General features: G+C 46.6%; 1 protein-coding gene across 1 annotated transcript in view; it reads left to right on the forward strand.

Annotated features, from left to right (window-relative positions):
• The window catches only part of LOC142570281 (ras-specific guanine nucleotide-releasing factor 2-like), a 391,080-nt gene that overhangs the window by 303,640 nt on the left and 75,142 nt on the right, over positions 1 to 12,298 (forward strand). Inside the window, exons 7-8 of the mRNA XM_075678676.1 lie at positions 950 to 1,029; positions 7,209 to 7,214. Coding sequence (XP_075534791.1) covers positions 950 to 1,029; positions 7,209 to 7,214 — 86 coding nt within the window. The remainder of the gene's footprint in view (positions 1 to 949; positions 1,030 to 7,208; positions 7,215 to 12,298) is intronic.

A 12,298-nucleotide genomic window follows, 5' to 3' on the forward strand; every position in this document is an offset into this window, starting at 1 on the left:
ATTGACTCACATCAGTCTTTCTCACTTGTCAAGGCGTAGTCAGGCCCATGGCCTTCAAAAGTGCATCACAAAGCTATGAACACACTTCAACGCCTCTTTGAAGACGCCGGCATTTGTGACGATTATTGCCTCTGCTGCGTTGTGAGTAATTGTCTCATCCGTTCATTTAGAAAATGCGTGCGCCAGACACCCATGGACTTCGTCGCGAGTGATACCTACTCGAAAGAGACTTCGCTGCACCGAAAGAGGAAGGTATTTTCTCGGCGGATCAACTGGCGGTTTGAGAGCGACGAGGGAAAAAATGGGCAGTGGAGCAATGTTTCCGTCTAACTGTGCTTGTGAAAAGTTTCCCTGTCCTTTTGAGAGTTTCCGTAAGTGTCCATTTGCATGCGGTATCGGTGTTCGGTCATTTTTTTCAGACTGGAACTAGCATCATCGTGCTTGCAAGAAGAAAAGAAAAAGAAGAGAAAGAAAAAGTAAAGAAAAAGAAAAAAATCAGCTGCAGTGTTAAAAAAAAGAAAAGAAAAAAAAACGCCTACCAACGACTCAGAGAAGCGCAGCCGAATAGGCCTGTACCGAAGCCCTCTATCTCTCTCTTATTGTGGCCCTAGGTAGTCAAGCAGTCAACCGTGGAGTCGTCTGAACGATCGCCAAGCTTTCAGGTTCACCGTGCTGGACAGCGCAAAAGCTTCACTGTATGGGCTGCGCGCAACATGCTTGCATATCGCACGGGCACACAGTTCATTGCCATCTGCATTCTCCCTCTCTATCCCTTCTCCCTACGCAGAGTAGTAGGCCGGAGACAAAGCTCCTTGCTCCGGCCGAGCTCCCTGCTTTTCTCGTTAAAATGTTGTCTCTCGCCGTAAAGGGGCCTAAGAAATTTTCCACGCGCACCCTTTAACAGCAGCCTGAAATGAGGAAGACTCGCTCTTTCTGTATCTCTTTACAGTGAGACGCTCATGTTTCTTCACCAAATCTTCCTCAAGGGTCTCACAGCCAGAATGGAGAGCTGGCCGACGTTGGTCCTGGGTAAGCCTCAATTTCCCCACTTTCCTTTCTTCTTTTCAAATCGTTTCTTCGCTCTCCTCGTGTTCGCTTCTTTCTTTTTCTTCTCTTCGTATTCTTCTTCTCACGATATTCTGCTCACGATGTATTGTACGATCACGTCACGAGCTCACCAAAGCCACGTTTCGGTACGTCTCGTGGCCCCCTTTGGCGAATCTTCCGAGAACCTTTGTTTACTCCTTCATTTTCTTCTTTTGTTTCGAGACAAACCTTCAATTTGTTTTGCATTTTTCGGCTTTTAGTTTGTATCACCCTCACCCCTTTTCACGTCTACACTTGTTCCTTCGTTATTCGCTTACTTATCTAGTTCTAATGCTCCTTTCAGAGCATATCTCCTTTGTTACCTGTTGCATTTGCACCGATATTTATTCCTCAGTTTCTATTGTTCTTCATTTTGTTTTGTTTTAATTAATGAGAGAGAAAGAAAGACTTCATCTGTAAAACAGCGCGCCGGGTGCTGCTTGCACCGCGCAATAAACACCGTTTAAATGAACGTGCTGATCACTGAAGGATGAAATGACGTCCTGCATGTAGGCACGGCTGATTGGCAGTTGTGTTTTCCTGCGCTAGCGTTAGGAAACAACATCACTAAGGACGAACACAAACCTTACAAGACTGAACATGTGAAACGCAAACATTTTCACATATTTAAGTTTCACATTTTCAGTCTCGTGTGTTTGTGTTCGTCCTTGTTCAAGATGTTTCCTAATTATAGCGCAAGAAAAGATGGAACTTCACCAGCTCTGTCGATCCATGATTGATTGAGTCAGACGAGCTTTACTTGTTAAATTTGACTGTTCGAAACGTTCGGCAGCGCGGCTTCTACGACGTTCATTATGAAGAGAAATACGGGAGGAAAGGGTGCACAGAACCGGTATAGGTGTATAGCGGTGCGTCCTTTCGGTCTAGTCCACTTCTTTCATATCATCCATCAATCACGACCGTGTCGTTATGGTGACGGGACGAAGCTCAGAGCCCACAGGAAGTGCTAAAAACAAAAATATGTCGTAGTTACACTGTACCGCCCCTGGCTAGAGTTTGTGAATTTCGTCTATGAGCTCAGGAAAAGGAATAAGGTATAACGGCGACATCAGAACGAAAAAATGCGCCACTAACATAGTAAACAAAGGCACGTACGCGTCTTGTCACGACCACAGTCTATTAATACATGTTGATATTCACAGCCATAATACGATTGCGCGTCGTAAACGACGTTTTCAGGAACAAGGTAAGGATGTACCACTGCTCGTGAGATTCATCAAAATTAGAAAACAACCCGCCAGGTATAGTCGCAAGCTCTATATATGTACGATGACAGTTCCTCACTTCAAAATTAAGTTATGGGGTTTTACGTGCCAAAACCACGATTTGCTTATGAGGCACGCCGTAGTGGGGAACTACGGAATAATTCGGACCACCTGGGGTTCTTTAACGTGCACCTAAATTCAAGTACACGGGTGTTCTCGCATTTCGCCTCCATCGAAATGCGGCCGCCGTGGCCGGGATTCGATGCCGCAACCTCGTGCATAGCAGTCCAACACCGCAGCCACTAAGCAAACACGGCGGGTGTCTCATTTCAAAAGCTGTCGCAGTTCAACGAATGTTTCGGCGAAAGTACAGCTTCCAACATAGTTGTCTAGAGCACAGGATCGATGTATTCGGGCAAGCATGAGCGCCTCATACTAAAGGCGCCGCTGGTTCCATATAGTCCTGTTCCCGCGCATGCTAAGCCATGCGGGTGAAGCAAGCAAATGTGATGGCAGTAGCGGTTGATTATAGCTTATGCAAGGTAATACGGTGCCGCCTTAAGCTAAGTGATAAGCTTGCGCTGCGCGAATCAATGAAAAGCGGCGTTTAATGACCGCGGACCCAGGAACTATCTTTGCCACGTATTGCTCGTACTGCGTTCTCCGTTGTTATTTCTCTTTTCGTTCTTTCTCACTTTTTAACCTGCGTACGTTCTTGACCGCTAAGCGTACTGCATTTTCTGTCCTGTAAGTCATGGTGCCTATGGTCTTCCCGCTAAAAGCTTGTGGGAAAAACTAGAAGAAAACCTTCAGGACACGGAGAAAGCGATCAATATAGTCACGAAATGCGCAATGATACTGCACCTTCAGAATTGCCATGGTGGCATGTTCTCCGCTTTGGCGTACCTAGGAGCCACTAGGTTCACTTGAAATGTGAAATGGGATTCTAAAACTTCAGTTCTATTATCTGGAGGCATAACATATAAACTGACTAACCTTCCTAAAACTACGCACAGTAATGAACTTCTGCTTTCGTACCGAAATCGTGTGCATGCAGATGTCGGAAAGAATCGCTATGAAGTTTCGAGGACCACCTCAACGTTTACTACACAAAAACGATCTCTCTTTTTTCTTTTGTTTGTTTGTTTGTTTGTTTGCAGCTTGTTGTAAAACCATCACTGCAACACCATGTGGGAACTCACCTCCGTGGTTGTGTTCAAGAAGCCTGCACAATGTAGGAAAAATACACTTTCTACGCAGGCTTTAGGGCACTAACGACGGCTAGTGTTTTTCGTTGACTGCCAGCTCACTTATTCGTGATTGCCTTGGTCTGAAGACGTCGTCTCGAAAGAATAACCCTTCGCGTATAGGCTACGGCACTGCCGAGCTCCGACTGCGAAGAGCCGGTGAAGGCATAAACACGCGGCTGTGCTCGCGCTGCGAGTCTCTCGAGAGATGACTGGCTCTCCCTAGCATGTGGCGGAAGGGCCCGAGTGCGCCCGGGTGTCCGCTAAATGAAGATTTACGCCGTTACCCTTGTCGCTCGCCCGAGGTGCGAGGAGCCAGTCAGGCCGCCCGCAGAGTCCTTCGCCTGTCGGGACCAGTTACACGGCCGTGTTCTGCCGCGGCCTTATTTATGAAGTCTCTTCCACGCGGGATGTGCCGCGGAGAGAAGGAGAGCCCAAAGATGGAAAGGAAGGATGTCGACGAGTTCTTTCCTGGTTGTTCTGTGCCGAAGGACGAAGATATCTTTATTTCTTCTTGTGTTCCTCGTTCGGCTCTGGGATGTAGGTGAATGCGAATTGTTAGGAGAAGAAAAATGGCGACACGTTGGCGCGTCGCCGTGGTTTGGAACAGTTTGAGTTCAAAAAGCGAAAGATAAGAAATCTCGAAGGGAAGAAATGAGCTCCTTAAAGGTCGCGCTCTTCGCTTGCATGCGGCGCAGCGTTCTTTCCCAAGGGAAGATGCCGTCCAGCGCGAATGACTTGCGAGCGGCATGGAAAGACACGTCTTCCTTTCTCTCTCACTGTGTCTCTAAAGACTCACATTTTGCCCATTCTTCTTTTGCCTTTCACCTTTGTTTCACTTCACCCGTGTTGAGAACGCCTAAACTGAGAAAAAACGACTGAATTGAATGCATCTTGACTTCAGAGTTATGCTGACTCTCTTCGCATCCCTTATTTCTGACTTTAAACTTTTCTGTTCAAGTTATGATGCTTCTTTTTTCTTTCACTTGAAGGCAATGCTATGCAATGCTGATGCTAAGATTCAGGGCATGTTATTTTGCCTAATCTGTGCAGTCACAAAGAAATTAGGTATACAACATGGTGTATAGTGGCAATGTAATCTCAAGATGTAGCGAAAAGCCACCCTTTTAGAGAGCATTTTTTGTGTTCAGTTGCTCATCATCATTTATTACTGAACAATAAAAAATAAATGCTATGTTTGTAGCCTATCGGTAGCGAAGCTATCTAACGTGCCTCATTATCATACGGCCATGTTAAAGTACACTCGCCAAAACCTCTCATCTGGGCATACATTTCGCTTGCAATTTTTGGAAAATGCACTATCTTGCCTAAGCTCACCTACTTAAAACTGTCATCCATGACAAAGTCCTAGGTCGATCATAATGACAGTTAATCTGATGACTGAGTTTTGGCTTTTGCTGCTTAGGGCGTTTTAGCCCGTCCTTGGAAGACGACTTACTTTTCCAGTCGTCACTATAAGGTTAGGTGAACAGAATGAATGTGAGCACACACAGAAGGGGAAGAACAAGAAAACGCTACCAATACGCGATACCCAAAGTACACCCTCAGTTCGCAGGAGATACCGAATAAAAAAATGAAGATCCGAGAACTCTTAGCTAAGTACCACTGTCAACGAGTTCACAGCGATGTGTGGTAAACAGGTGCGACAAGCACACAAACCACGTTCCCGCCGCGATAACTTGTCTTTCGGTGCACCCGCGGTCGACAAACAAACGAGGCGGGATGGCCCTTTCAACAGTCAGAAGGACCAACAGTCTCGTCCTTGAAGGAGGCGTGCACAGTAGCGTTGAAACGAGTTTGATGGCTCCAAAGGAGCACACCTTTACACTGCAAGGTAAAGGATTTCTCTCTCCCGCGTGGTACACCATAAACACCAACGGGAGCTTCGAGATTGAACGGTGAAGGCGCGGTTCCCCGGGCACCTCGATACACACTAGTCTCGCTCGAAGGCCGAGACGTTCGTGCGATGATGGCCCCCGTCTCCCAGAGGGCGCGCCGCCGCGTCACAAAGGCAGCGAAACGAAAGGTAGCCGACGGAAAGATTGAGGGCTATTTCCTGGTCCCTTGATTTATTTCTTTTTCTTTCTTTCTGCGCGACTCTGGCTCTCTCTTTTTTTTTTTTTTTTGTCCTTCTCAACGAACCTGCCTTCGGCGTGGTCCTCACGTCCTTTTGTGCTAATGCGCCGACGCGGACAAACCTTAAATTCAATCAGGGGACGGGGTTTCCGACACCGCTTCCCTTTCGAAAGTCCTGGCCCCTTCTGAGGACACAGGAAGGGAGAAGAGAGGAAAGAACAAAATGAGACAGCGCCCGTCCACCGATCGATGTTTCACTGAGATGGAGGCCGCTGACGAGAAAGATTTTTCTCTTCTTTTTATCTGCTTCTTTCTTTTCAGCTCAGTTGGCTTTGCGATACGTGCGGTGCACTACAAGCGCGTCAAGAACAACGCAGACTTCCAATCGACGCCGCGTTATTCACGCTACGCGCCTGACCCGAGTTCTTCGCTGTGTAGCAGCACAATAGCGTAATTTGCGTCGTTAACGGCATTTCTTGCCGATAGCAGAGGGTAGTGTCTAGGAAAGAGCAGCTAGGTGATCGGAGAAGCTAGTGTTGTATTCTGTGCACTGTACACAACAATGTGTAGGTCGAACGGCTTGGAATACCATTAGAAAAGCAACGTAAGCGGCAACAAAAAAATATAATGCAGTGGAATTGTGGTGTTCAAGCATGCCATGGCTTCGTCAATTAAAATTGAAAGCTCAGTTGTGGTCATTCTAGGGTTCAAGTGCTTAACATAGGTGCAACAAAAAGAAGTAAAAGGAAGAACGTAATGACGGGGAACATTTATTTTATCGAGGTGGAAAACAAACAAGTCGAAAGAGATGGCTACACCATTTTTTTTTTCGGAGAGTTTGTGTTGTTTGATGAGCACTGGAATACAAGTTGCTTAACAAAACAAAGACAGCGCCGGTAGAAGTAGTTGCACACATTATACCTGCATCGTTGCTTAACTAGAAGTTTTCGCAAAGAAAGCCAAATGCGCAATGTATTCGGGTAGCATGGCGTGGCACTGCTTATACAGATTGCGCCTTGCTGACAACTCGGTTCGACACATCACTGGCACTCCTTCCGCTCCACACGTCCTTGCACTCGAACACGAATCTCCTTATAATGTAACTAAGCCACTAACACGCTTGCGTTCATGAAACCTGCGAAGTTTGCCATATGAAGGGAAACACCTCATTGTTTCATCATGACTGCTACATTGCTGCCATAACGAGTATTTTGTTAAATTATTTAGTAAGACTGTTTTGTTTCACATTACGCTGAGCGTAACGTTGCATAACAATGCCACACTGTCGCTGTCACTGTCTTCCTGACCGTTTTTCGTCACACTTTGCTTGTAAAAGTCTAACATTCGATAAATAACGAAGGAGCCTTCCAAAAAACAGCCCTTTCGAGACGGCTTACGTCGCAGCGGGCTGCGCGAACGAGAAGGACATTCGAACAGGCGGTAGCGGCAGTGTCCAGTGTTTGTCAGTGCATGTCGATACGGAAGTCTACGCTGGGCCAGCGTCCTTCATCGGGGCGTTCCCTTTTTCCGCTTTCCCCCAATTTTCTTGAAGGTACAGGTAAGGTTCCTCGCCTTTCTTGCTGTCCTGTCTCCGTGTCACGCGGCTTTCTGTGGCAATCCATCTATCTATACGTGCGTATACACCTGGACATTAAGTATCCGTGAAAAAAAAAAAGACGCATAACAGACACGTACGACCCTCCGGTACATCCCTACCCCAACATATACTTGTGTGTCCATAAATGTTGTCCTTTCTTTCTTTTTTCGTTATGTTTGCTGTCGCAGCGTTAGAATGTCGGGCTGTTGCTATCACCGTGAACGTAGAGGAGGCTGTGTCGCCTTGTGGCACGCGCTGCCGAAGGCTGTGCGTAGAGTAGCGCGGCTTTGTACGCTTTTGTAGGCCACTAGGGCTGCTAATGCGCAAACGTAGCTGCTCAAAGAGAATGGGAATTGCTAAAAACACGGAGTGAATTTCTTCTTGAGCTCTCTGATGTTGTGTATGAATCTCTATCAATACATGTGCCCACATAGGCTTTCAGAATGCCAAACTCCTCCGCAAGACAAAAATGTTATTATCTGAGAGCATAGGTTGGAACAGAAGGAAATGCGTAGGCTGCACACGTGATGTCAAAGTATATGCCTCGAGTTCTCTTCGTGTGCGTAGAAAGTAAACACCGGACCCGTATTCACAAAACTTATCTTCCGTAAGACAGTCCACAATTGACCACAGCTTCAGTGGTAGTCTCTCTATAACGTCTATCGTTATCGGGAGTGGCAGGGGCCCGAACCCGTCGGACAATGTGGACGTTCTCTTACGAAAGAACGTTTTTGTGAATACGGTCCCAGCTTTGTCGCATCGCCCACGCTTCCAAAACACGCTATGTGGGCAAGCTTAGAAGAACATAGAAGTAACCTCTCTTTGGTTTAGTTTGACGTTATGTGTTTTAGTAATTTTAGAAATCGGAAATTGGAACACGAAAAGTAGGCAGATATTCATTTGGTAATCAGCTGGTACTGATTCAAACGGAATAAAAAACGCGTGAAATAACATTCATAATCTATGTTTGCGTGTTCTTTCAAAGCCTTGCCATGAACTTCAATTTTTGTTCTTCGGATGTCGCTCACAGAAGGGTCGGAATTAAGTTACAATCGCCGCAGTTTTTCAAACAAAGATGTTGTTGAAATGAAACAAAGACCATAGTGGCAACCAATCTTACTGTTCCGACTGGTGCGATAAACATGCTAAGCCTGCGTCCATCGTACGACGAAAACATGCCCCGCAAGAAGTTCAGCGCAGTTTACGTAAACACCACACTTCTGCATAACCCGAGTTGAAAGTAGAGACGTCATCTTTTGATAACATCAAACATTTCCAGCGCTTTGTATGCGGCTCACAACATATCCTTTGTTTCATCTGATTGCGAATCCACCGCTGTTTGCCAGGAGATTATTTCGAAACATCGCCGACACACTTACATTTAAAGGAACGCTTTAACGACAGCGCAAACAAGCCAGCTCGTTCCTATACAACAATAACTCGACACTTCCGCTAATAATTGACGTTTACAACAATGCGTAATTTAGCGGATCCTTTTGCCACTCCCGCAGTCGAAAACAGCGAAGGGGGGGGGGGGGCGCATATTCCCAGCGCGCGTACATAATTTTGTGCTCTGCTTGCTTGCGTCTTCAATCAGCACACATCATTCCCGTTTGCGGTTCGGGTTACGGGCGCACAACAAGCTGGGCTTGGCGTCGAGTCCGCGAGCGGGAGGTGAGGAGGAGGAGGAGGAGGGGGAGGGGCATTTTCGCCGCGAACACAATGGCCCCCCGCAGAGGCACGCGCTCTCTTGTTCGACAAGCGGCTTGCGCTAATGAGGCGGCACTCGTAACCTGAAGCTCGCTGTTGAGGGCGAGGTCGCGAACGAGAAAGGACCTCCGTTCTTTGCCGGGACGTAAGCCGAGCTTTGAAAAGCACACTGTTCGGAGCACAGAGGAGCAGGAGACAGAGAGACAGCTTTCCTCGCTGTCGTGCTTACACGCTCTCCCCTTTTCGGCCGACAGAGAGGTCGGCTTCGCGTTGCACGGCCGCTCGCTTTTTCAATGGTGGAAAAAAAATGTATCGCGTACCAATTTCTGAAGAGTAGAAAGAAATAACACGTCTCTCTCTCTTCAATCATAGAGACTGCTTTTCGTGATTTTCCTCTGACTGCAAAGCGAACAGGATAAAGAACTGCAGTATGATTGCGATCGCTAAAAAGTCAGAATAGCTGAATCTCGCGTACTTTCTATAATGTGTGTTCGTTGTAAAACCAAAACCTGCGCGTAGAAGCGTTTCTACGGGACAATATCGCTAATCGAGATATCGCGCTGCAACTTAACGTAAATGAAAAGAGGAAACAAAAGAAGACAACACTCAAGTAACGCAAAAGCAGCATGGCACAAAGGGCGCATCTTATTTGACGATTCAGCGAGTCGGTGTGTGCCTGGAAGTTCAGGTTATATTTCAGAACACATTGCGAAAACATAATACTAAATACAGGAAGAGAGAGAGGGGGTATAAGGAAGGCAAAGATGGTAACCAGTTCAGAGTCTGGTTGGCTACCCTATGCTGGGGGAAGGGAGAAGGGGAAGAGAGAGAAGGGAGAGAGAGAGAGTATAGAGACGTGCACAGACAGTCATTGAGTCAAAGCCGCTGCACCGCAATAAGGTCATTAAAAAGTCAAGTGAAGTAAATATTTATTCTAGTTTCCACTAAGTATGGAGTATTTGCCAGCAGAGCATTAGCGACAGAATTGTTTATTCTACTTGCTCGTTATCCTTATCGTTTCAAGAAATAATTAACTGCTCGCGGCGACGCAGAGTACACCACCTTCCCCCTAAGGACAAGGAAGGACAAGCGCGGTACCAGCACTTCGCATTTCTAGAGTATCTGCTTGTGTCGAGTTCAACACCATTCTCAAGAGCTCTCGTAATGTCCGAGTAGGAAAGCTCTCCGAGACAGAGAGGTAAAGAGAGAGAGAGAAATAATGTATTTAAAGGCAATGATGTTAACTAGGGGTTGTTTCGGCCGGCTTCATTGCACGGCAAGAAGGTGGTGCGGGGATATCGAGGTACAGTTCTTCGTAAGAAAGCCAGCTATTTCGTTGAAGCACCTGGCAGCTCATCTCATGCTCTTAAATTGTTGCATGAGTCCCGCTGTTGTTGGCCGGGAATCTCAAATGGGAACGAGACACGCCAGATGGCACCCGGAGTGTACTACATGTATATTATAGTATTTGCAGCAGTTGCTTGCAAGCGACGAAAGCGAGAGAACGTGGTTTATTGCCTTTGTAGCTCCGTGTAGCCAGGTGGATCACAATTTGTTTCGTTTCATGGCCCATTACAGTGCGACGTCTTTCAGGCCCCCACAAAAACTAGGGCAGCACAAAGTTTTAAGAAACCTCGGATTTGAAAAGCGGCCAAAGAGATATTAAAGCGTGAAACGTTGAAATAGGTCGGAAGAGGCTAGCGGATTGTCCAAGAAGAAGAATAGATGCCGTAGGGCACAACGCATGTTACATGCAATTTCCTTTGTCACCCGTCGGTGCCCCGATACGTTTGGGAAGGCTTAAGTTCTAAGATATGTAGTTCATGGGTAACAGAGATGGCACAGCAAAGCACCTTGCAATACAGTGGGCAACTGCAGGTGAAAATGACGAGCTCTAAATGCAGGGCATCAGTCTTGATGAATATGGCACACCGTGACCCACGATATGATTTGATGTGACATTATATATACCGAGTAGACATATTCTTTCCTCAAACTGCTTCGGTGGATTCCGACAAATACCAATAGGCGGCGCGGAAGCTACGCCTTAGCAAATAGTAGCATTGCCTTTGCTAGACGAACAACATACATCGAATGAGGCCACACTATTGCCCCACGGGCAGTGAAGCTTGTTTATTTGTCCGTCTGTTTTGTTTTCGCATGCCTGTCCTTGACGATGACGATGCCATTTTATAGCACGTCCTTTCACTGCATCCTTAAATGCACGAAGATGCATATCGCCCGTTCGCTGGGCTCTTACAGCAGAGTGCCACTCGAACACTCGGGAGACCCACTCTTCCTTTGATCGCGTAAGTACATCGCTCCATTCCAAAGCTGCACTCAAGAATTAAGAGCCAGTTTCTCCCAGCGAATTGTAAACGTTTGTTATAAGCACAAAAGTTCTTTCTATTGTGCGGCGATCGGTACGGGTGGTAAAAGTGAGTGTGCGTCTGGTCGCGTTTTTCCCCACAACGTCATGAATAAAAGCAGAGGCGTCCTATACAATGGAAATCAGAGAATCCGAGTTTACATTCTAATGCTTCGCAGACGGCAAGCGCCTTGCTGCTGGCGCCTTTATACCAAAATAAGAATATTGAAACGATGACTTTGAGAAGAAAGACAGTTCAACCGAGTGTTGACCTCGCTAGCCTGTCAGGTACTTGTTAGGCCATCAGTATAACCTTGAATTCAAGAAACACATCGTGCTAAAAATTGGCTTAATTGACTTATTTAGATTTCATTAGAGTGAACTTCAGACCTTTGTTTTTCGTGATCTTATCCTACTCTAAATTTTTCTAGTACCCTAATCTTTTCTCTTATAATATGATAATGTTGGTCTCTCTGTGAGCACTACGCACCCACATAAAGGTGCTGCGAGTGTCATCGAACAAGCTACATTGCAATAGAGGCCTGCCCTGTAATAGATGTAAATGTTTCTCTTGTTTCGTCACACTCCAAGCACGCTACTATACGCATAACGAGGACGACGTATGAGGCGGCGCACACACTCAAAACACACAGGCGCAAAAAAACACGGACATGAACACTTAAAGCTACCTGCAGTTTGGTGCAGGCTAGTGCTTCAAAACAATGTTAAAAACGCCCTCGCTTCGAGCGAGGCACTGGCCAAGACATCCCTACGACCGAGAGAGAGCACAACTCAAGGCGCGAAATGAATTACAAGAGCAGCCATTAAGCCTATCGCGATCCCGCGGCGAGGCAGGTTCTCCAGACGTGGGGGCTGTGCTAACTAGCCTTGCAAACCTCATACAAACCAACGAGCACCACTGCTGGCACCTAATGGCCGTTGAAAAAGGTGGCACGCCTGATAGACT

Source organism: Dermacentor variabilis, chromosome 2 (assembly GCF_050947875.1).
Source record: "Dermacentor variabilis isolate Ectoservices chromosome 2, ASM5094787v1, whole genome shotgun sequence".
NCBI lineage: Eukaryota > Metazoa > Arthropoda > Arachnida > Ixodida > Ixodidae > Dermacentor > Dermacentor variabilis.